At 65.1% G+C, this 22,157-nt stretch overlaps 1 protein-coding gene across 1 annotated transcript in view; it reads left to right on the top strand.

The window, feature by feature from the left end:
- Positions 1-22,157, top strand: part of LOC119104132 (tensin-2) — a 40,844-nt gene that overhangs the window by 7,882 nt on the left and 10,805 nt on the right. Inside the window, exon 3 of the mRNA XM_037227818.1 lies at positions 11,717-11,911. Within this exon, the coding sequence (XP_037083713.1) occupies positions 11,717-11,911 (195 nt within the window). The remainder of the gene's footprint in view (positions 1-11,716; positions 11,912-22,157) is intronic.

Below are 22,157 nucleotides of genomic sequence, written 5' to 3'. Positions count from 1 at the left end.
GCCAGAGCAGACGGCCTCGCTCTCTGGCCTCAGCGCTGGATGGCCGCGGCAGACACGCGAGAGCAGACGGCCTCACTCTCCGGCCTCAGCGCTAAATGGTGGCGGCAGGGAAGCCAGAGGAGACGGCCTCATTCTCCGGCCTCAGCACCGCTCTGTTCCAAGCTCGTAAAGCGCTGTAAAAGATGGATGTCATCAAGGCTTTCTGGATATGCTCGCGAAAGTGGCGTTTGCTGTAAAAAGCAAAGACGTCTGCTCGTCCGTTTTTTCTGCTCTCCCTTTTTAGCGCAGGGCAGCACCCATATCTGCCGTATGTATTACTCACACGGCGTTTTTATTTGTACGTCTGGATGGTCTTTGGATCGCCCTTTCCAGATCTTCAGTGGCGTTTATGGATCTCGAAGGCTCACTTAACCCAAACCACGACTCAAGTGAAATTGTCCTTCACTCCAGCTCACCTGCCTTGGCGAACACTATCCCTCTAAGATAGAGCATGCGGTTGCGTCACCGCGAGTGCTGACGATGCACCTTTTGGCGCCGGTTTTTTCTTTGGTTTGATTTGGATTAGAGCTTTTTCGGCGAATAATAACCATGACAGGGTTATTGCATGAATGAGGCTGGGTAGTGGCCTCCCACACAGACTCCGTACACTTGGAAGTCCTCTGCTACGGGGACATACCCCGCACAGGGAGATCTCTTCGGTATGTGCGGGTGCCCCGCCAGGTGAAGGGGCACTTAGCCAGCTCATGGCTGAGACATGCAGCTTGCCTCGGATATACGGGGCGTTGCCAGGGCATCAGATGAGGCGTGAATGAGGAAAGGAGGGCGGATACAGTCGATCTCGATCAGTTATCCTGAACAATAGCAGTGTCGACCGATCGTGACGAGTCTAAACCACGGGAATGTACGGCACACTTGCGTGCTGTTGATTCTGTATGCTCTGTTCAGGGGCAGCTCACAGCATCGCCTTCCGTAAAATCTGGTGTTAATCCCTGCAGCTAAGCACTATGTTTCCGCCGTCAATTCATGTTGCACACTTGGAGCCCACGCGGCGAGGCGACCAGAGTCGTCCTGCCCACGCCAGCCGCGTGCCCTGGCCGGTGCCCTCCGGTCGGCCAGTCCCCACACCCCTCTGCGCCAGGAGCCGGCCGCCGGCGGGGCGTCGGTCTGACACGGCGGCGTCACCGGAGCCGACTGTTTGTTGACCTGGCGTCCGGCGCCAGGGGGAGGGGGCTGTCGCCAGCCGCGGCGGCCGGTGAGAGCGGGCCACTGTCTCCAACCGGCCCCTACCGGCCGGACACGCGACCTGTAGACGTACAGGATGGGCACGGGTCATGACGTCACGGTCGCGTCTGCCGGTCGGTCTGTCAGTGCTAGGGACACCGGTCTAGTGGGCGGGCTTGGAGCAGGGGCACTGTTCCGATGTTTCAGGCTGTTACATTTGCTCTCTGATTGTAATTGGAGTGAACGAATTGTGTTACTCGGGTCAAGTGTATTGCATGATTATCTTACGATGCAATTAAGGTGATTGGATGATTGTATTTGCGATGAGTGCGATGCAATTCGCATCGCACTTAATGCTTTTTGGGATTAGCGGTCGTCATGAAATAAATTGTAGCTGACTCAACTACTTTCGCATAATTAGCGTTGCTTTGTTTTAAGGTGTCTAGAAAACACGTGCGTTGATAATAGTCCCTGGCTTTTGATGCAGGCTGTGCATTGGTTTTGCTTTTTGTTTATAATGGAGAATTACTTAAAATCGAAGGAGAAAGTGCCGTCAGTGACGTACCGTCCTTCAATATTGATCACGGAGCGATGTTTATGAGCTGCAAAAGTACTTCAAGGGTCACAAGCTTAAAATCGGGTTGCTCCTCTCATCGCGTGTTCGGTCGCAGTGCCCCAATCGCCTCACTCCCACGCGTGTCCGGTTCCGGCGCTACCCCGGTGCGACCAACCCAGCCGCAGCTGCGCCGGCCGGGGGCCGTGTTTGCGTTGGGCAGTACGTCAGCTCGTCCGGGAACATCGTTTCTGGCTGCAGACACGCTCATCGCGCCTGCTGCAGGGCTTCAGCTGCCCGCTGAGGCGGTTCAGTGTCAGCAGCCGGAGCATCCATGAGCGACGGGGGCGACGGCGGAGCGGACGCAGATGCGGCGGCGTTGTGCATGGTTGGGGGTTACGTCATGCCTGCTGACGGGCTGAGGAGGGGTCCGCTCCGTCTCCAGGGGCGGAGGGTGCCGCCTCCCGTTCAACCGATATTTCTGTCCACTTTCATCAAGTCATATTCTGAAGAGCGTAGAACCTGTCACGGTCTAACCGCACTGGAGAATAACAGTTGGTCCGCTGATTTGTGTTTTTGAGCGGCTGGCTACACGGTGGCGGGCTGGAGCACGCGGTCGTGCGGCGCCCGGCGGGTGTTTTGTGCGGCGCAGGCCGTGTCAGGCGGCCAGGCGCGACTCTGCCGTATGGGGCAGGTCCGCCGAGCCGCCCTCGCTCGCTCGGCGTCCCGCCGCTGACGGCCGGCTGGTCGGCCTTCCCCCGCTCGCCGGCGTACGGCGGCGCGCGCGGAAGTGGCGCAGGCCGGCGCCGTCACGGGAAAGTCGCGCACATCTGGGCCGCGGCGGCGGCGGCGGCGCGCCGGAGCGGCCGGCGTCGGGTCCGGTGCCGGCCCGGCCGGGCGCCGTGCCCGTCAGAGCTGCGGGATCGTCCGGCCGCCGGGACCGCACCTGCCGCCTGGGAGTAGCGTCGGCGGGCGCGGCCCACCGCCGGAGAGCGGGCTCCATCGGCGACCACGCCCGCGGGGCGCAGCGCGCGGCGGAACAGCCGGTCACGGGCGGCGGCGGCCGCGCGCACCGGTCCGAGTCGACCGCGCTGTCCGATCAATGGGCCGGCTGAGCGGCTGGCTGGGGCAGTGGGCCAGGCCGGGCGGCGCGGCCGCTCAGTGGCGCCAGCTGGCTGGGGCTCTCGGTCATTGGAGCGAGCCGAAAGATGCCGCGCGGAGCTTGACTGAGCTGGTTTGTGATGCGGTGTGGAGGTGAGTTGATCAGGAGCACACTGGCTGGGTGGGATGGGATGGGGATGGTGCTGCCCAGGCGGGCGCGAGCTGGAGCTGTGGGATGCACTGCATAGGTGGCCTCAACTGGGTATCATGGCCGAGCTGCCATGGCTGCACGTTGTCAAGTACTACAAGCTGGCCGTTTTGACATGCAGCATTAGCTCGGTGGCATTGTGGATGTCGGAGCGTTGGGCTAGTGGGCTCAATCTATTGGCAGTTCGTGGTTAGTTTGATACTGGCGACGTTCACCGCAGCGCGGTGTGCAAAGAACCAGGAAATGGACCTCCTCGTAGCAGGAAAATCCGTTTCTGGAATCCGTGTGGTAGTACATTTGTGTCCAAGAAAACATGATTCAACAGACACACCTGGTGAAATGAGCCGGAGGGGAACGAGACCAGGCCGGCATGGCGCAGCCGTGTTAGAGCAGTGGGGGTCATATTCGGGTCCATCGGGAATATTTGCGAAACGAAGTGCCGAAACAAAGATTGAAAACTCGTTGAACAGGTCTCGTTCGCGCGGGGTGTTAGGTCAGAGCCTTTGCAGTTAGCTCCGCGTATCAAACACTGGTCCCAAAGCCATGCATGCAAACATGCAACCAAACCTCGGATTGAAGTTGTTTTCGTCAGTTTTGGTTCTCATATAATCCACAGTGACAATAGCAGTACAAAGTCCGCCTCCATTTTACGAGACACTGGTCAACATACGAGTGTTAAAACTAGGGCGTCGCATACGTGGGCAGGCATTATAAACGGAGCTTGGGGCTTCAGTATCACCGCTGGAAAACACAATAAACGTAATCTGTAGTTCTAACGCGCGAGGTGCCATTGACGTGCGCGCGCGGCCGTTCGTTCTGGCGTGCTGGCGGTGTCGGTGCGTCGCCTCGTGGCCCGGGCGGGTGTTAGTGACGACTGAGGGCGGTGGTCCGCGACTGGCTCGGATAGCGGCCCGATCCGATCGGCGCTGTCGCCACCTGCCTGATCCGAGCGACTACGGAGTCACGGCCCGGCCGCCCGCCAGCCGGGCCGCCGGAGATACCGGCGCCGCGCCGCGTCAGCGATGAGGCTGGGCGCCTGCACCGGACGGGGCTGCATACGTGCCAGGTCGGCAGCGGGTGTGCCGGCAGCAGGCCCGTGCTGGATCACGCCGAGGTGCGGCTCGGGTCGGGCGCCGGCTCCCTTCACGGTCGGCTCCACTGGGACGAGACGGGACGAGGCTCCGCGTCCCGGTGAACCACGTTTGCTGTGAGCGCAGGCAGTCTGCGACTGGCGTCTGGACTGGGTGCAGCTGTGGGACAACCCTCAGAGTTAGGAAGCTGTGTCTGCATTGACCGCCGTGCCCGGCCCGGCGCGGCATCCACACAGCCGTTAGTTGCGGCTGCTCCGCTGTGCGGACGTCGCCGTTGCCGTCCCCTGCCGGCCGGCACGCTGCGGGCTCGAGCTCGCGCACTGCGTCACGTTCGTCGCGGTGCCGACAAAGTGGCGCAGTCTGTCGCTGGAGTGGTTTGTTGTTGAGCTGCTGTGACTCACGGCGATGCTGACGGGATTACGAGCAAGGCCGCGGCCCCAACTGGTTTCAGCACCAGCTGACAGGAAATGTTCAGCTCCTTCTGCCCAGCTCGGCTTAACCAGCACGTCTTTGACGAGCTTGTATGATTAGAACTAGTTGTCGCACCGTCTTGAAATTATCTGCAACAGTCTGCAGTCATATTTCAGGTTGCACTGTTATGTCCTTTAAGTCGCTTAAATGCAGGCTTTTTGATCAGGTCCGTATTTTCGTAACGGTGGAATATCAGCAATATGTCATTTGTCTAGGACAGGAAACGTAAGGACCGCCATAGAGCCGAGGAAATGAGCCGAGAAACGGTCCAGGTCTCGGCGGAAAACGGCCCAGATGTTGGCGACCGGGCGTCGCAGCGAAGCGTGAGGCGCACTCATACCAGCGGAGGAGGCCGTGGACAGAGGCGACACCAGAACAAAGGTGCACCAGCGACAGGCAGGAAACTGCCGCCACGGGCACCCTTTCCCGAAACCGACCTCCAATGTCACACATTGACCTGAACCCAGGCAGGCCAGGGCATGAAAGTAACGCGGGCGCATTGCCCAGTGCACTGTGAGCAATATCCGTTCACAATGGTCGCGATTTAACCCCAGACCTGCGTCACAGTCACCAAAAACGTAAACTCCTTCGGACGGGCCCAAAGCCAGCCAATATCCCAGCCGCGCGGGCCATAGGTATCTAGTGTGCGGACGCTAAACATCAGTCTACCTCTGCCTACCAAACGCATGTCAGTAGGATGTGTCCATATATTAGTACCCTACCGATACTGGTTCCCGAAGGCGATGGGCGCCATTCTCTTGTTCTCGGGTATATCTGCAGGGTGATAATAAACATATGTTATCATTCCGCCCGCCTGTACCACTGCAAAAGGCGTTGAGCTGGCTAGGACACCAGCATCTGACTGTCCGGCACTCTTGTCCCGCCTAATCAGTTCACTCAGTTTTCGGGAAATAGAGAGGGAACAAATACATAAACGTGCTAGATCCCGATGGAGAATCATGGTCCACAGGGCCACGGCACGTACGCAGAGTTTGGTATCTGCACATTTCATTTCGATGTTTCAGATCCGATCCACGTGTACCATGCCGTCAAACCTTAGGCATGTGTTATATGTGTTGCTTGCATGCTACATTCCAATTGTTCAGTTGTTAACATTCCTGGCGCACCTCTCCACCCAGAATCCGCTTCACAGGCCCAACTGTTCACCTGGTGGCTAATGGTACAGAGCCGCCCAGGCTTCACTTAACAGGGCGGCCTGTCTCCTCTCAGCGGACTGAACCGCCGCGCCAGAGGGGGGGGGGGGGGTTAGTACCCATTTATGTAGAGCAGTTTTGTTAACTTCGATCAACAAATTATTGGTGGCCGATAGGATTTACAAGAAAAAAGTCGTTGATTTCATCTGTGATGACCCACAGTATGCGAGACCAATTCGATGTGCTTTGGTTTAGGCAGCATCTCTAATGTAAGACCACTAGTGGCCAACATTGCGCGATGTTGCAATTTGTATGATAACATAGTTTGATTCTAGAATAAGCATTTTTGTTAGGTTTATGCGCGTTATGGTCTGTACTCATTACAATTAGACCCGACCTAGCTATATCATTGTTAGCTGCCTTGCTCGAAATTCCGAAAGTCCGCTACTGCATGTGCTGCATAAACCTACGGGCTCACCCGTACTTCCGCCGTATGGCAAGAGCTACCGGGTGGGCTGGCCCCGCCGTGTTTGGGCTGCAGCTCAGCCCCGGGGTCGGCCAGGTGGGCTGGCCCCGCCGTGTTCGGCTGCAGCTCAGCCCCGGGGTCGGCCAGGTGGGCTGGCCCCGCCGTGGTTGGCTGCAGCTCAGACCCCGGGGTTGGCCGGGTGGGCTGGCCCCGCCGTGTTCGGCTGCAGCTCAGCCCCGGGTGTGCCGGGTGGGGCTGGCCCCGCCGTATTCGGCTGCAGCGCGGTCCCTGGGGGTGGGCCGGGTGGGCTGGCCCCGCCGTGTTCGGCTGCAGTGCAGTTCCCGGGGTCGGGTGGGCGACTGCAGCTCAGCTCCCGCTGTGTTCGGCTGCAGTGCGGCCCCTGGGGTCGGCCAGGTGGGCTGGCCCCGCCGTGTTCGGCTGCAGCGCGGTCCCTGGGGTGGGCCGGGTGGGCTGGCCCCGCCGTGTTCGGCTGCAGTGCAGTTTCCCGGGGTCGGGTGGGCGGGCTGCAGCTCAGCCCCGCTGTGTTCGCTGCATCGCGCGCCGAACACAGCGGGGTGTGCCCACCATGGGGTGGGCCAGGTGGGCTGGCCCCGCCGTGTTCGATTGCAGCGCAGTTCCCGGGTGGGCGGGGTGGACCGTCTGTATCAGATGAGCGGCGATCGGCCGCGCTGCCAGCCGATAGGCCGGCCGCGATTGTCGGCGGCGCTCGGCATCACGTCACAGTCGGCGTTGCTGCCCGCCGCGCCGACACCGCCGGCTCGGCTCGGCCCGGGCGGTGGCCGTGTCTCACTCGTGCTCTCGCCGTGGCGGCGAGCTGCCGGCGGCGGCTCGGCGGACGTGGTGGGCGGAGGTCGATCACGGAGCTGGTCGGGCGGCTGGTGGAGCGTGGTGACGAGCCGTGGGGCGAGCCAAGGCGACGGTGCCAGTGACGCCGGCACCGCCTGTGACCGGGCGGGGCAGCAGGGCCCGGAGTCGGAGGTCGGCGGGCGGCCGAGACCTCTCCTCCGCCGCCTGACCCTGGACTCGGTCCGCCGCCGGCGCCGCCAGCCGCGCTGAGCCGTGGCGCGCCGTGCCGAGTCGAGCGTGCCTTGAACGCGCCACTCACGTATGCCTCTCCATGCGCGCGGCGGCCCGACCCGCCCGCGTCGTCTCCTGCCAGTGGCGGCTGGCCGTCGGCTGCGGGAGCTGGGCGCGCGCGGTCTGTGACCAGTCTTCGTGACCTCCCGTTGGTGACCGCGCCGGTGCCGCAGTGGACAGCACGTTGTTGGTGTTGTCGTGCGCGCCCGCCCCGACCCCGTGACCGCTGCCGAGTGAGGCAACAAGACTGCTGAGCGATCGCGCGGCGCGAGCGCCGTAGCGTCGGGCGTCGATGGGGTTCCGTCGGCTGCGGCGTGTGCTGGGCGGCAAGCTGGGCCGCGCACTGGGCTGGAGCTACACGCTGAGGATGAACTCGCCGCGACCCTCCCAGGTAATCGGACGGCGGGGGGGGGGGGGGGGCGCCAGGCACGAGGCCGCTGGTGGCTGCGCAGTTCGCTCCTGCTGTAGGTGGACTCGCTTCTCCTGGGGTTTGTGGGAGGTTGTGTGTACAAGGTTCCCCGTACGAAGCCAAGGTCGGTCGTGTCTATACGTAGTACATGGTCGGTGTGTCTATATGTAGTACTCGCGCGGGGCGCGGCTGTGTGGCGCACGCCGTCAGGGTCGGGCCTGGCACCTCGAGCTCGACGGCGGTCCGTTCGCCTGTGCTTGCACCCCGGCGCTGCCAGCAGTGGCGCGCGCCTGCGTGACAGCTGAGCGTGGTCTGCGCAGCAGTTGAACTTTGCCTGTCGGTGTCGAGTATCGGCCGAGCAATGCTGTACCGTGAGGCCGTGGTATCGGCTGTCGGGCCATATCTCCCGGAAAATGGCCAGACCTGCCGGCCATTGTGGCAGCTGTCCTGACTGGGACAGCTGGGACTGCGCCGTGTCAGACTGAGCTGCCTTGGCTTGGACAGCTGGGGCGGCGCCGTGTTGGCCTGAGCTACCCTGGCTGGGACAGCTGGGGCGGCGCCGTATCGGCTGAACCCGTCCTGACTGGTACGACGCCGTCTCGGCTTGCGCTTCCCTGGCTGAGACAGCTGGGCGCTGTCTCGGCCTGATCTGCCTTGACTGGGGCAGCTTGGACGGCGCCGTGTCGGCCTGATAGCGGTGCCAGCCAGGCCTTGCGTCGAGGAGCGATAGCTGGGCCTTCTCCGCCCGCGGCGGCGGTACGACGGCGGCCCGCGGCGCTGGCGGGGCCCGGCACGTGGGAACATGTATGGCGTCACAATGGAGCGGTTCCGATCGCTTCCCGGCGACCGTCGGATCGGATCGCTTCTGGGCGGCCATCCAGCCGCCGCGTGATTGGTCAGCATTGCCTTTGGGCGAAGCCGACACTGTCCGGCCGTGTTATGGCGCTGTGGGCTTTCAGGGCCGAGCCTGTGGCGGCTGGGCGCGCGGGGCGGGGCATCAAACAAAGCTGTCCGCCCTGCGGAATGCCGCCTGATCGGCAAACACGCGCGCGCGCGCGCTCACGCTCCAATGACAACGCCGGCCTTTGTTCGGCGCCTGCGCTGACGTAAAGTGGCGCTGTCGGCATAAGTGCGTTTGTTTACGGTGTTTGCGCCGCCCACCTGTCGTTTTTGCTGCCGGTTGTCGGCGCTGGGCGCCCGCCGCTTGGCCGCCAGCCGGCCGCCAGCGCAAGCTTCAGTTTCAGAACGTGTCACCAGGTGGCGTACGAGTGTCGCTGTGGTGCGGTGCAGCATGCTCGGTTGGCGGGCTGGGGAGAGAATAGCTTCTCACGTGCGTTGGCTGCCGGGTGGCGGCGCGTATGTGTGGTCTGTTCGTGTGCCTCACGAATGAATGAGTGCGGCAAGTGCTGCATTCACATGCGCATGAACTAGCTGCTCTTTGTAGCGCAATGCAGCGAAGGGTAGTGTATGGTCTATGGACATTCAGACGGGTACTCTGAGCAGTATCTTTACAGTTCCCTCGAAAGCGGAGGAATATTCTGGCGCCGTGTTACCAGCAGAGCACCGCGGAGCGGTCCATTCAGCACCACGCAGCAATGCGTGGGCTGGTGATACAGGTAGTTTGTTGGCAACTGAAAGAGTTGACCATGTTTTGGATGCATTGGAACCCGGCACCAGTGCGTCAGCTATAAATTGGCAGTTCTGCGCCAACGTAAATACATCTGGGCTGTTGCTGGTACCAGGTGCCTGCATTTTTGCAGCGGTATCCCGTAACATGTTGAGCTTGACAGTGGTCGTGTGCATGAGGTTGCTGGATGGACAGGTTTGTTTCGTAGTTCAGTTATCGTTTCAGTACAGCCGTGGTTAACTTTGGTTTGCAGACCTTGTACCAGATTGCCACGGCAAGGAGATCGAGATAACGAACGTGTGTCTGATACGCGGGTAGATTGCACGGCTCGTTTCGGCATAAGATAACGGTGATAGCGGCATCCTCATGTCATACACGCGGAGAAAGCAGCCGAGATTAGTTGGCGATGGGGCACGTTTGTTTAGCTGTGGGCATGTTTTTGCCGTCCGCTTGTCGACGGCCCTGCCATCAGCTTTGTACAGAGGTGAATGTTGTTGGTGTTGCCAATCGGTACTGCTTAGTTGCTTGCAAGTCGATGGCTCGCATTCTGGGTCGCGATGACCTCGGTGCAGGTTCGGACAGTATCATTGATATAACAAATTTTGACGTCATCTGATCTGTCTATTGTTTTCCATTTATTCTGTTCGGCTTTCTTTTGTGTCACGATTTGTTCCGAGCTCAGCCATGTCCGGCGAAATGTCTCGAAGCGTCTGGCCGTGTCATTATTGATCTACACCGCGTCGGCACGTGACGCGCTCAAGGTGCAGCCATATCAGGTATGGGAAACCCGCCGTCGGCTTTACGTGTGAGCACTGAAGTGGCTTCCCGACGAGCGTCTTTTAAAAATGAAAGACCCGCTGGCCCCCGCCGCCGTTCTCCACCCTCGTCAGACTTTCATCCTCCGTCTGGACCGGTGCCGCCTCTGGCGCGAAGGAGGCCGTTTTTACCGGTGGATTCGCCATGGCCGCTTGTGCGGGTTTGCCAGCTCCCCGGTGCTGCGGCCGGCCTGTCACGGCGAATCATGAGGCGGGCTCACTGTCGGCGGCCCTCTCACGCCCGGCCGTGTTAGCAGCTCAGGGAGCCGGCGCCGAGTCCGGCGTTCGTCCTCTGACTCGGGGCCGGTGCCGGCGGGCGCCCGTCCTCTGCCCTGGGGGCGGGGCTGACGCTGGCGCGCTTCCGTCCTCCGGCTCGGGGTGGGTCGGTGCCTGCGGGCGCCCGTCCTCTGCCCTGGGGGCGGGGCCGGCGCTGGCGGGCTTCCGTCCTCCGGCTCGGGGTGGGCCGGTGCCGGCGGGGGCGCCGCTCAGGCGGGCCGCCGCCTGCCACTCACGGCGTCGCCGTGTTAAGTTGAGCCGGTGACGTGCGTCGGCCGGCCGGCCGGGCCGGTGATGGAGGACCCCCGCCGGCTCGGTGTCGGCGCGGCATCCGCGTGGGAGCCGGAGCCCCCGGTGCGCGAGCGATTGTTTCCTGTCCGACCTGACCTGACCTGTTGTGGTCTGATCAGCGGCGCCCGGGCCCGTGAACTCCCAGGACAGGGTGATCAGGTGTGACCATGGATCGTTGGCTTGGGACCACGTGGAATACAACCGAGGTAGCCGGTTACTGCTTGTCAGAGTCGGTTTTTGCTGTCCAGTTTCTTGCTTACGCTGTTTGGGTAGTGACTGCTGTCGAGTATTTTGTTCAAATAATTTCATTTTTTGACTATTTCGGCAGGGATGGGATAAACGCGTCACGAAATGACAAGCCGTCTTGTCTTGATGCATTCGTTCAGTATCATTGTAGAAGCTTACCAAGGATTGTGGTAATTTAGCACGTTTAGTTTTCCTGGACTCCTGATGTCTTGCGAAACCGTAGTGTGTGAAAAAACGCGCTATTGCCGAAATCAGTCAAAAGCAAAACCGCCTATTCGCGCGGTTATGTCACTCGATGTCCGGCTCGTTCCTCATCTGTCGCTTTCGCTATCCTCGGCTTGAGCCGACATGCCGGCTTTGAAAGTGGTTGCCGCTTCCAGCCATCTGCGCAGAACTAATCCATCAGCAACAGCTTCAGCAGCGGCGGCAGGCTGCCGGCGACAGTCTCCCCGTGGCGTACAGTCTCTGACGCGCGGGCGCTCCCTGCCAGAGACCGTACACGGCCGCGCCGTCGGCGGCGGCGGGCGGCGGCGCGCTCGGCGCGTGGCTCTGGCGACAGTCAAGCGGGGCGCGCAGCGGGTGCAGGACGCCGATACCGAGCAGTCTGTGACGGGTGAGGAGGGCGCGTGGAGGAGGCGGGGCGACCCGGCCGGAGGGCCGCCGGGCGCGAGTGAGAGTGCGCGCTGCAGGCCAGCGAGCAGCCGGCGGCGGCCGGCCCGGCCGCCCTGGGTCCCCTGGCAGAGCCGGTGACGCGCGTGACCGTGCGCCCCGGCATGAACGTGACCGTGCAGGCACCGGGCGCTATCCGTCTCTTCGTGCAGAGCCCCGGCTTCTACTCGCTGCCGCGCACCAGGGCCCGCCTGCCCGCCATACATGAGACGCAGGTGAGCTGATGGCCAAATGTGCACCGGCGCGAACATCGGATAGAGTGGGGCTCCAGCAATGCTCTCACAGGCGCGAGATACGCGAGACCCGCGGACGTTCCCCGCAGCGCTCGCATGCCTATGCACAGCACCAGGAGGATGGTCGTGAACGTCCGCGTCACGTGACGCAGCGACGAGCGGCGCCGCAAGGCCAACCACCGAGATAATGCCTTAGGCTAGCCTCCTAGCGCCGCCGCCCAGATGAGCCCAGCCGGCTGCAAAACCGGCCTATGCCGAATTCGCGATCGATACGAATGAGACTGCTTCCGTGGGGTGGCAACCGGCCCGTTTTGAAGCTTGCGACGGCCGACCTTTTCAAGACGCCGGCTTCCATCGCTGTGATCTGGTGCCGTGCCATATAGAGTCGCGGGCGGGAGGACGCGCGTCACCGTCCGGCCAGCTGGCCGGCGCCGGCCCGCCGCCCGCCCGCCCGCCGCCCGCCGCCCCGCCGGCCCGCCGCCCGTCTCCCCGATGGTATTCAGGAGATGCGCGCCGGCCCGGGCCAGCCGTGCTCCGGCGCGCTGCCCGCCGCCCGCAGCCCGCCGCCGCCCCGCCGCCCCGCCGCCCGCCCGCCCCCGATGGTATTCAGGAGATGCGCGCCGGCCCGGGCCAGCCGTGCTCCGCCCCGCCGGCCCGCCGCCCCACGGCCGCCCGCCCGCCGCCCAGCCGCCCGCCGCCCGCCGCCCGCCGCCCCGCCCCCCGCCGCCGCCGCCCCCGTCTCCCCGATGGTATTCAGGAGATGCGCGCCGGCCCGGGCCGGCCGTGCTCCGGCGCGCCGTCTCGGCCGCCGTGATTGGCACGCCGGCTTCTTTTGGAGTGACGGCTCGGCCTGATAGGGCCAGTTTTCTCCCGAAAAGCCGCAGCCTTTTATGGCTGATGATAGCCCTCCGCGTTTGGGCTGGTTTCGCCCCCGCGTGCGTCTTCGCATGCGTTAAGAGCGCTGTGCGCAGATTAGGGGCGTGCCTGTTTGGGAGGGCGGCGTATCTGTATTGCGGGTAATTTAGGAATGATGGCACAAAAAGTGACCATCATCGTGTTTCTATTCAGCTCGGCGGGATTAGCCTTCCGTTGGGTCGAAGTCCTTCGGAGCGTCTGCACCAGACAGCCGTTTGCGGTCAGCCCTCGCTGGTGCCCACCTGACACTCCGCAATCCCCCGCATGTGAGCGCGGCTGTCCGTGTTGTCAGAGTACGTCAGCCAGGCTGGTGTCTTCCACGGTAAACACCATCACGCTCGTCGTCCTCCCGTCTGCCAGGCGTGTTTTGATGGCGGCGCTTACACGCGGGCTGGACCACTAAGCCTGGCCTGCGGTCAGGCAGCGGTGTGCGCACATGAGCCGGCCCCCGGCCGCAGCTGATCCCCCCGGCTCCAGTTGATCTCCCCGGCCGTAGCTGATCTCCCGGCTCCAGTTGATCTCCCGTCCCAGCTGACTCCGGTCCCCGGTCCCAGCTGATCCCCCGGCCTCAGCTGATCCCCGGCCCCAGCTGATACGCCGGCCCCAGCTGATACCCCGGCCCAGGTGATCCCCCAGCCTCAGCCGACTCTGGTCCCCCCGCCGCAGCTGGATCCCCCGGCCCCAGCTGATCTCCCGGCTCCAGTTGATCTCCCCGGTCCCAGCCGACTCTGGTTCCCGGCCTCAGCTGATCCCCCGGCCCCAGCTGATCTCCCGGCTCCAGTCGATCTCCCCGGTCCCAGCTCACTCCGGTCCCCGGCCTCAGCTGATCCCCGGCCCAGCTGATCCCCGGCCCCAGCTGATCCCCGGCTCTAGCTGATCCCCCTCGGGCTCCAGCTGACCACCCCGGCCCCACCTGATCCCTGCCCGCGGTCCCAGCTGATCCCCCGGCTCCAGCTGATCCCCGGCCCCAGCTGATCTCCGCTCCAGTTGATCTCCCCGGCCCCAGCTCACTCCGGTCCCCGGCCTCAGCTGATCCCCGGCCCCAGCTGACCACCCCGGCCCCACCTGATCCCTGCCCGCGGTCCCAGCTGATCCGCCCCCCCCCCCCCTCGCCTTCCACCCGGTCCTGACCTGTGTGGTGGCCTTCCGCAGCGGGCGGGCGACGGCCGGCGGCAGTGTGAAGGGGCCAGCACCGCTCACCAGCCTGAGCCGGCCCCAGCCGGGCTGGGCCGGGCCGCCGCTGATGGGACCGCACCGTTACCTGGCGGGTGTCGCGCCGCCGTCGGGCCGCCCACATGACCTTGCCGTGACCGTCAGCTGACGTCGCGCGAGCCGCCGCCCGCCGACTGCGTGCGACCTCCCGGCCGTAAACAGGTGCTTTCGCGCCGTGCGGGCCTCGCTGTTTGAGCTGCTGGTTGTCCCGGATCTGGCGGTGCGGGGCTGCAGTGGGGGGCGCCCCGGGAGGGCGGCGGCGGTGGAAGCCCGGCCTGACGGGGGCAGGTGAGAAGCCGTGTTACCTGAGGGGAAGGCCGCGCTAGCCGCACGGATTCGGTCCCGGTTTTAGACGAAAGCTTTATGATGAATACGTTTTGCGGGTGAATGCAGCAGTATTTATACACGTACACTCGGCTCCTCGTGTGACCTTGCCGCAGCTTTGGTTACTCAGACAGCAACAGCCGTTACCAACCATGGGCTCCAGGGAAAGGAAAACCTGTTTGTGCCTTTGCAAAATCCTGCACCGAGCGCAGGTATTTCCGCACTGGGTACGTGCGCCGCGGCGAAGGCATGGCCGCACTTTTTCCGCGGTATCCTTGCCCCCGGCGAACGTGTGAACAGGGGCGCATGTGTGGACCGTTTGCACAGGTAGCTGAGGTATGATGGAAGGGAGCCACACGCGGTAGCCTGCGACTCGGGGACGCCGGTACCGTAGCGTGTACCTCGGCGTGCGTCGCCGCCCAGTGGCGGATGTTCTGATACCGAGTAGCCAGCGCCGACCTGGGAGCGGTGGCGGAGCGGGTGGCCTCTGTACCCCAGCTGTCCGCTGCCGGCCTGGGAGCGGCGGCGGAGCAGGCGGCCTCTGTACCGCAGCTGTCCGCTGGCGGGCTGGGACGGCCGGCGCTGGCTGCGCGGCTTACTCGGAGGGCAGCAGCAGCTCTCCTCACAGCTCGGCGGCTGGAGAGAGCGGCCCGCCGCGGTCCGGACGGCGCGACTTTTTTCCCGGCCGGCGGCCCCAGTGACGGGCGTCGAGTCTGCTGCGCGCCGACAGCACCGTCCCAGGGGTCCGCTCGCGCGCCGGCCCGTGCGCTGTGGTGCACAGTCCTGGAAAAGAAGGGGACGGAGGGGGGGGGGGCATCGCGCGCTCCCCAGCTGGCCCCGTCGACAGCTGGGGGCCGCCGACAGGCCGGTTTGTCCCGTGGTTGCGGCGCCGGTCACGCGGTGAACCCTTCCCCCTGGGACGGCCGGAGTGGAGCGAGAGACATAACCCCGCAGCTTCGCGGAGGCCGTATCTGGTCGGTCGCTGGCCGCTGCAGGCGTCTCCTGCGGCCAAAGTTGGGTCACTCCCACCCTGAGATGCACGCCGTCTTCCCCCGTCCGCCTTCATTGAGGCAGTAGGGCGGAGGCGGGCACACGCACGACCTCGCCAGGGTTGGCAGGCCCCCGTTACTCGGAGCCCGGCCGCCCCGTCGCGGGACGGCTGACCCGCCGCCTGCGGTGCGCGGCTGCGATCGCCACCGCTGGTGGCACGGCTGAGCGGGCACGGACCGGCCGGCTGACGCCCGTGTAGGTGTCCGTGGTCCGGCGCCGGAGGGGCCGCCGAGCACTCGTCACCCGGACCGGCCGGCTGACGTCTGTGTAGGCGTCCGTGGTCCGGCGCCGGAGGGGCCGCCGAGCACTCGTCACCCGGACCGGCCGGCTGACGCCCGTGTAGGCGTCCGTGGTCCGGCACCGGAGGGGCCCCCGGACGCTCGTCACCCGGGCCGGCCGGTGACGAGCGCCGACGTCTTCTCACGGCCGGGCGTGTCGGGCTGCGTTCCAGCCGGCTGGTGATTAGGCGTGCCGGTGCCGCCGGCCGGGCTGGTCGGCCGGCCGTTCATTGTCGCGCCGGGAGGCGGCCACCGTGGGACGGCGGCGGCGCGATCAAGGCTGCCGCTTCCGGCTGATGTGTCCGACCACCCGCGTCCGGGGACCTCCGGACGCCGGCGGCCACGCCGCGGACAGGCGCCAGAGTGAGCGCCGCCGCCCGCCGCCAGCCGGCGGCAAGGCCTCACACGACCCTGACGTATTCATGACGGCGCCTGTCGTGCGGCGCACCCGTGGCGGCGGCGGCCCGCTCGAGATTGACGGGCGGCGGGCCTGATCTGAGACGCCGTCGCCGCCGGGCTGACGGGCCCGCCGCCCGTCGGACCTCGCTGCCCGGCCGCCGCCACCGCCGCCGCAGCGCTCTCACCCCACTGGCCTGATCTGGGCCGGCGGCCGGCGCTGCGGTCGCTCGATCGGGTGTGAACGGGCGCCGGTCGGGCCGGGTCAGCCGGCCGAGGTCACGCGTCGCCCGCAGCGCCGCCGCCGGGCCCGCTGACGGCCCGGGCGCGGGGCGCGCCGGCGTCGACCGGGTGGGCGGGCCGGCGGGGTGACGGACGTCACGACGTGCGGCGGGTCCCGCCGTGACCGACCCATCTCCGGCACGTGCGCACCCAGCGGCTCATGGCCGGGCCGGGTCGCGGCGTCTATTGTCCGTCCGCGAGCTGCTGGCGGCGCGTGTGTTTGTGGTTATTGTCGGCTACGCCCATTTCACTTTCTCGCCGGCTCTTTGTGGCCGTCTCTGTGCGTGGGAAAGCACAGGAACTGCCTTGACCACGCAATTTTCCGCATCAGATAACAAATGATTGCGCGGCTCGTTGGATTCGCCTGTTGTTTACGTGTTGGTGCGGGGCGGGAAGCGAAGGTGTGAACCGACAGGCCGCGGTGGGCCGCGAGACTGGAGGGCGCCTCGGCCCGGTCCGGTCTGGACCGGTCTCTCGGTCGGTTATTGATGACCCGACACACTTCAGCCGACGGTGCGGGTTCGGGGCCCGGTCCGACTGACCTCACCGCAGCCTCCGGTAGAGTACACGATGTGTGGATGGATTGCCACCCTCGGGTGCGTGTTTGATTTGTTCAGCGTGGCTACACCTCTCAGTTGACGGCGCCCTGGTCTCTGGGTCATGGCCTCTGGGTAGTACTCTGCGCTGCTGTCTGAAATTGGCAGGGGCCGGTATATGCGCCGTGCTGTAAACTGACGGGCCTTTTCCCATCCCGGTGACTGGCCCCATAGCCCTGTATCACGCGGCCAGCGGCGTACGCACATCGTCGCCTCCGCAGGCACGTGACCCCCTTCGCTTATCAAATGTATTGCAGGCATGAACATGTGCGGGAATAAATGGAAAAACTGCAACAGCAAAAAAAAATGTTGAAAACATTGCTTTAAGAATTATGTAAGACGTGATAGTTTTGGAGATTCGAGAAAATTGGTTCAGTCACGTTTAGTAGATCGAGAACATACGATGTTGTTTTAGTCTATGCAGCACATTTCTGCGTCTGCGGCGCGATAAATGAATATTTGGTGAAAAGCGTTGCGTTGTGCTTCGCCCCTCCCCCCCCCCCTCCCCATCGCGAAATCCAGCGTAAGCTCCTGCATGTAGGACTGCTGCGTACCCCTGCGTAGGCTACTGCGTGTGACAATGTCGTCGCGCCGTGATAAAGCGGATGTATCTTGCATTCGATCTCTCGCGCCACACGTGTTGCTGGCTGGCTGCTTCAGAGAAAGTGTCTGTTGTTCAGCGATGCGACTGCGTCTGCACTGTCCCTTGCCGTGCTGCAGGGTCTGCAAACTGTCGCCGACCAATCAGCCTTACTCCCCCTCCCCGCCCGCCTTCTTGGCCTGCCTGAGGGTCGTTGCCGGTCACAGTCACCTCCGCCTCGCCCCCCCCCCCCCGGCCAGGGGGGGGGGGGGGGGGCGGTCACAGTCGGCTGCCCATCCAGCGGGCGTGACGCGCCGCGGCGGGGCCGGCGGCGGCGGCGGCGGCAGCGCCAGTGTTACTGGAGCGACCCGACCGCTGCCATGTCGGCCGCTCCGCTCCGCGCTGTGCCCGGCCCCGTGCTCCACCCGCTGTCAAACGGGCTCTCTGCGACGCCTGCCTGGCCGTGACGGCGCCGGCGCTCCGCCGAGGCGCTCGCGCTCGACGGCGCAGTGCGTGTTCTGCGTGCGTCCATCGGGCGGTGCGGGCCGCCGCCGCCGCTGGAGACCAGCCGCGCCCGCGGCGCTGTCCGCAGAGAGGAGTGCCGGCCTGCGTCGACGCCGTGCTTGCACTGTGACGTCACGAGAGTGACGCCGCGTGTGCATACCGCCGGCCGGCCCGGGGACCGCACTGTGACGTCGCTGGTGTGACGTCACGTGTGCTGTGACGCGGCCGGGGGAGCTGCGCCGCAGTGACGTGCCGCGGGAGAGACCGAGCGGGCTGGTCAGAGGTGCTCGAGTCTACGGTCCTGAATATTGCTGCTCCCTGTGAGGCTACGTGGCAAGTTGGTAATCCCCTGAAGGGAAGTAGAACCAGCGATAGGTGTGTTTGTGTGTGTGTGTCGGCTCACTTCCGGTGTGGTGGTGCTAAGTGTTTCGCCCTCGTTCTCTAAAAGTTCACGATGAAGCTAAGCAACGGGAGAAAGTTGGAAGACTACTCCGTCATCATCAAGATTAAGGTGGGTGACCCACGAGTGACGGGCGCGCGCGAGTCGCTCCACTGCCCCGGCCAGCTGGCGCCGCGTGCCGGCCTCCCTGGTGTGAGCGCTGACACTGTAATGAGCCCGGCGCCCTCGCCGCCGTCTGAGGAGCGGCGAGGAGCCGCCGCCGCCGCCCGGCCGGCGAACAATCGTCTTCCTGCGCACCGGCCGGGCCCACATCCTGTGGCGCACCTGGCCTCTCGAACAGCGGCGCGGCTGACTCACCTCTCACACACCGGTGGTGTCGGCTGCACACACAGACACGCACCGGCGGCGGCGGCGGTGGGGCCGGCCGCCGGCTGTTTACTCTCCCGTGACGTCAGGGGTGTGCGTCCCGGCATCAGTGAGGTCACAGAGGCCGTTCAGAGCCGGCGGCTGGTGGTGGGTCGAGCCGACCCGTGCCGCTCTGGCGGCCGGCTGCGGCCCTGTGGCCCCGTTCGGCCTGTATCGGGGCGCCCGGATGCGCCCGGCGGTGACGTGCGGGCGGCGGAGCGGCGCACCGGGCCAGGCCGGCGGGCTGGGCTCATGCGAGGGCGCCGCTGCCGTCGCTGCCCGCGCCGGGAACGGCGCGCCCCCGGCCCGCCGGGCGTAGCACGAGCGCCCCGCACGTTCCTGCTGTAGGCGTCTGTTGCGGGTCGGTGAGCGCGAGGCCACCGCGCAGACGCGCCCGCGGGCGGCCGGCGCCTCCCAGCGTCCCGACGCTCGCCCCTGGCCTGGTGTCGGCGCGCCGGTCCGTCGACCGCTGGCGACCGCCACGTGGTGGGCGGGCCGGCGGTCCTCGCAGCGGCCCTGGGCGTCGCGGACCGTAGCATGTAGCGGGGCCGGCAGCCGGCGCGGCCAGCCTCCGCTTCGGCGGCGCTCATAGGAGAGCGGCACGCCACGGCGCCGTTGCGGCCCGGTGCCGGGGGCGCTGCTGCGGTCAGGGCGGCCCGGCGGCGCACCGCGGCCGGCGCCGACCGCCGCCGGCCAGCTGACCGGTGATTTATGGCACCGCTTAACGACCCGTCCGCTTGAACTGCATGGGTACACGCCGGAACTGCATGGGCACCGGCAGGCTCGTTGAGAGGGCGGTGGGAATGCATTATGCATGTGCCGGCAGCGCGTTCGTTTCTACCAGCGAGGCGGCTGTTGTGTGACGCGCTCTGATCGACGATGGAACAACAGTACCCAGATGATATCAGCAGTCCTCTCCTCTCGAGTTGAGAGTGGCGGGGAGCCCTGGCACCAACGGCGCTGCTGAGCGCTCGGTGCTGAGCCGCTGGCTGAGTCATCCGTCCGGATCCAGGACGCCTGTCCGCCCTTGCTGAATACGGCATCCCCGCCGCATGCTCGTCACGGGCGCTGGTTCGCCTCTGTTCCCGTACCGGTCCATTTGTGGTCGGTCAACCGGACTGCACTGGCCGCCCCCGAGCTCCGGACTCACCGGTCCGGCTAGCCAGCCCCGGCGCCCCACTCTGATTCGGTACGTACTCTCACCGCCAGCCAGCCTGACATCCGTGATCCGCCCCTGCGGTTTCGCGGACCGTCCCTGCATCGTCCGGCCGCTGCCGGTCCTGCCGTCCCGCTAGCACCTCATGCGTAAGGCCGCGTGGCTGGCGTCGGCAACGCGGTGGAGCTCGTTCTAGACGACGGTCGCCATGGACCAGCGCTGCAGGCGCAAGGTCCATGGTCCATGGCGTCCTCAGCACTGCGTGATTAGCAGCCCGAGGACGCGAGCGCGACGGTAGCGGGGCGTATCCACACGCGACCAGTTTACGTGCCGTAGGCAGGCACCGTTTCTCTTCTCCGGAAAGGTTTGCGTTGCGTTACCAGTGGAGGACGGCGTCGCCGCCGCCACCTGTATCCCGTCAGACCTCTCCCGCCCGTGCTCCCTCCGCCCCGGCGTATCTGCGCCAAGCACCATCTCGCCGGATCATCTATCGGATGCCGCCTCTTCCGCTGCTCTCCGCGCCGTCCGGCGGTAGACGGCGCCAGCGCCCGCGTTGTCACGCGCAGCGGTGAAATTGACGCATTCGGGGATTGTCCAGCCGCCGCGCCGTCACACTTTCTACACGTGCGGTGGCGGCGGCGGCGGCGGCCGGCCGGCCCGGCGTCGGCCGCTCCCGCTCGCGACTTGTCCGGTGATTGATGTCGGGGGCCGGTGGGACATGCGCTACTACTCTGAAGTAACTGTAGGGGGCTCTACCCTCTGGCACGTTGCTTGTACTGATATCACGTACGCATGTAGCTCATGCGATGAGGTTCTGCCTGTCCGTGTGGCTCATGCTCATGTGACCGTGGTGTCGTTGACGTTTTGGTCAGACATTGGCACGGTGCATTGAATGTTGACTGTCACGGTAAGCCTGTAGCGCTAGCGCCCGGGCTGTTTTGTTTCATATCAAGGCCCCTTGTTCGAGATGAGTGCCAGTGTGGCCTTGCTCTGCGGTCCGGTCTGTGTGGGGCGGCTCGCCTGTTGCCGGTGCGGTGCTGTCGGTCGTGATTGGCTCTGCTTACCGGCCATATCGTGTCGACAGCCTGATGAGCCGCTGCTGACAAACAACGCCAACCGCGGCCACTCTCGCGCCGAGTGCCGCCAATTGCGCGTCCTCGCGCGTTATGGGCGTGCGAGCGGCGCGACCGGCGGCCGCGCGCCGTCACCGCCGCCGCGGGCGCGGCGTCACGACCGCCAGTGGCGCTGCAGCGTCACGGCCGGGGTCGGCTGCGGCTGCCGTGCGCCGCGGCGCGGGGCGGGCCGCCGTGAACGATGGCCGAGGAGGGCGGCGCCGGATCGCCCGCCCCTCTCCGCGCCGACAGTCAGCGTAAACAGAGTCCTGCCGCTGGTCCGCCGCCGGGCGGCAGGCTCTGCAGCGGGGCAGGAGCAGAGCCTGGGGCGGACCCGCCGCCGCACGCACGCGGAGGGGCGGGTTAGGCGGCAGACGGGGTACCGTACGCACGCAGGGACAAGGTCAGCTGGCAGAGAGGGTCACAGCGTGCCCTGCCCTCTAGATCCGATGCGGGCTCCTGGAGGAGCCTCCTCGGAGGCAGCCTCTGTCACTGGGTGCCAGCTGTCGTTTACCGGACTTTTCTCCACCTGTCGACTGTGTAGCACCGTGAACTGGACAGCGCTGGCCGCCGCAGGGTTTGTGTGTTGTTGCCCATCTGCCGCTGTTCCGTGTGTGGAGCCGATGAACAATGGGTTGGAAAGGCGGGCCGACAGGAAGCGATGGTGTGATAGCATTGGTTCCGTGACACGCCCGCGATCAGAGCGATCAGAGCTCGGGCTGAGCGGCTGATTACGTGTGGTTTTGCCGGCAATTCCCTGCCATCTGGGCTAGATGAGGCACGATGACCTAGTGTTTCGTGTGGTGGGCCTGCCTCTGATAGAAAGCATGACGCATGACTATATGCACATCGTGTACACCATAGAGGGCGTGTTTTGCGCTGATCCTCGCTGGCGCTGTCAGCGCCGGTGCGCGCTGATTGTCCTGCCTGTTGGGAGCCGTCACCGGACCCGTTGGACCCGTTTTGGCCGCCCTCGGACGTCCCTGCTGGCTCGGCCGGACGGTGTGGCGCCGGGCCG

Source organism: Pollicipes pollicipes, unplaced genomic scaffold (genome assembly GCF_011947565.3).
Source record: "Pollicipes pollicipes isolate AB1234 unplaced genomic scaffold, Ppol_2.1 Scaffold_5909;HRSCAF=7009_pilon_pilon_pilon, whole genome shotgun sequence".
NCBI classification, from domain to species: Eukaryota; Metazoa; Arthropoda; class Thecostraca; order Pollicipedomorpha; family Pollicipedidae; genus Pollicipes; species Pollicipes pollicipes.
Note: the sequence above shows the minus strand (reverse complement) of the source record. Positions and strands in the feature narration are given on the sequence as shown.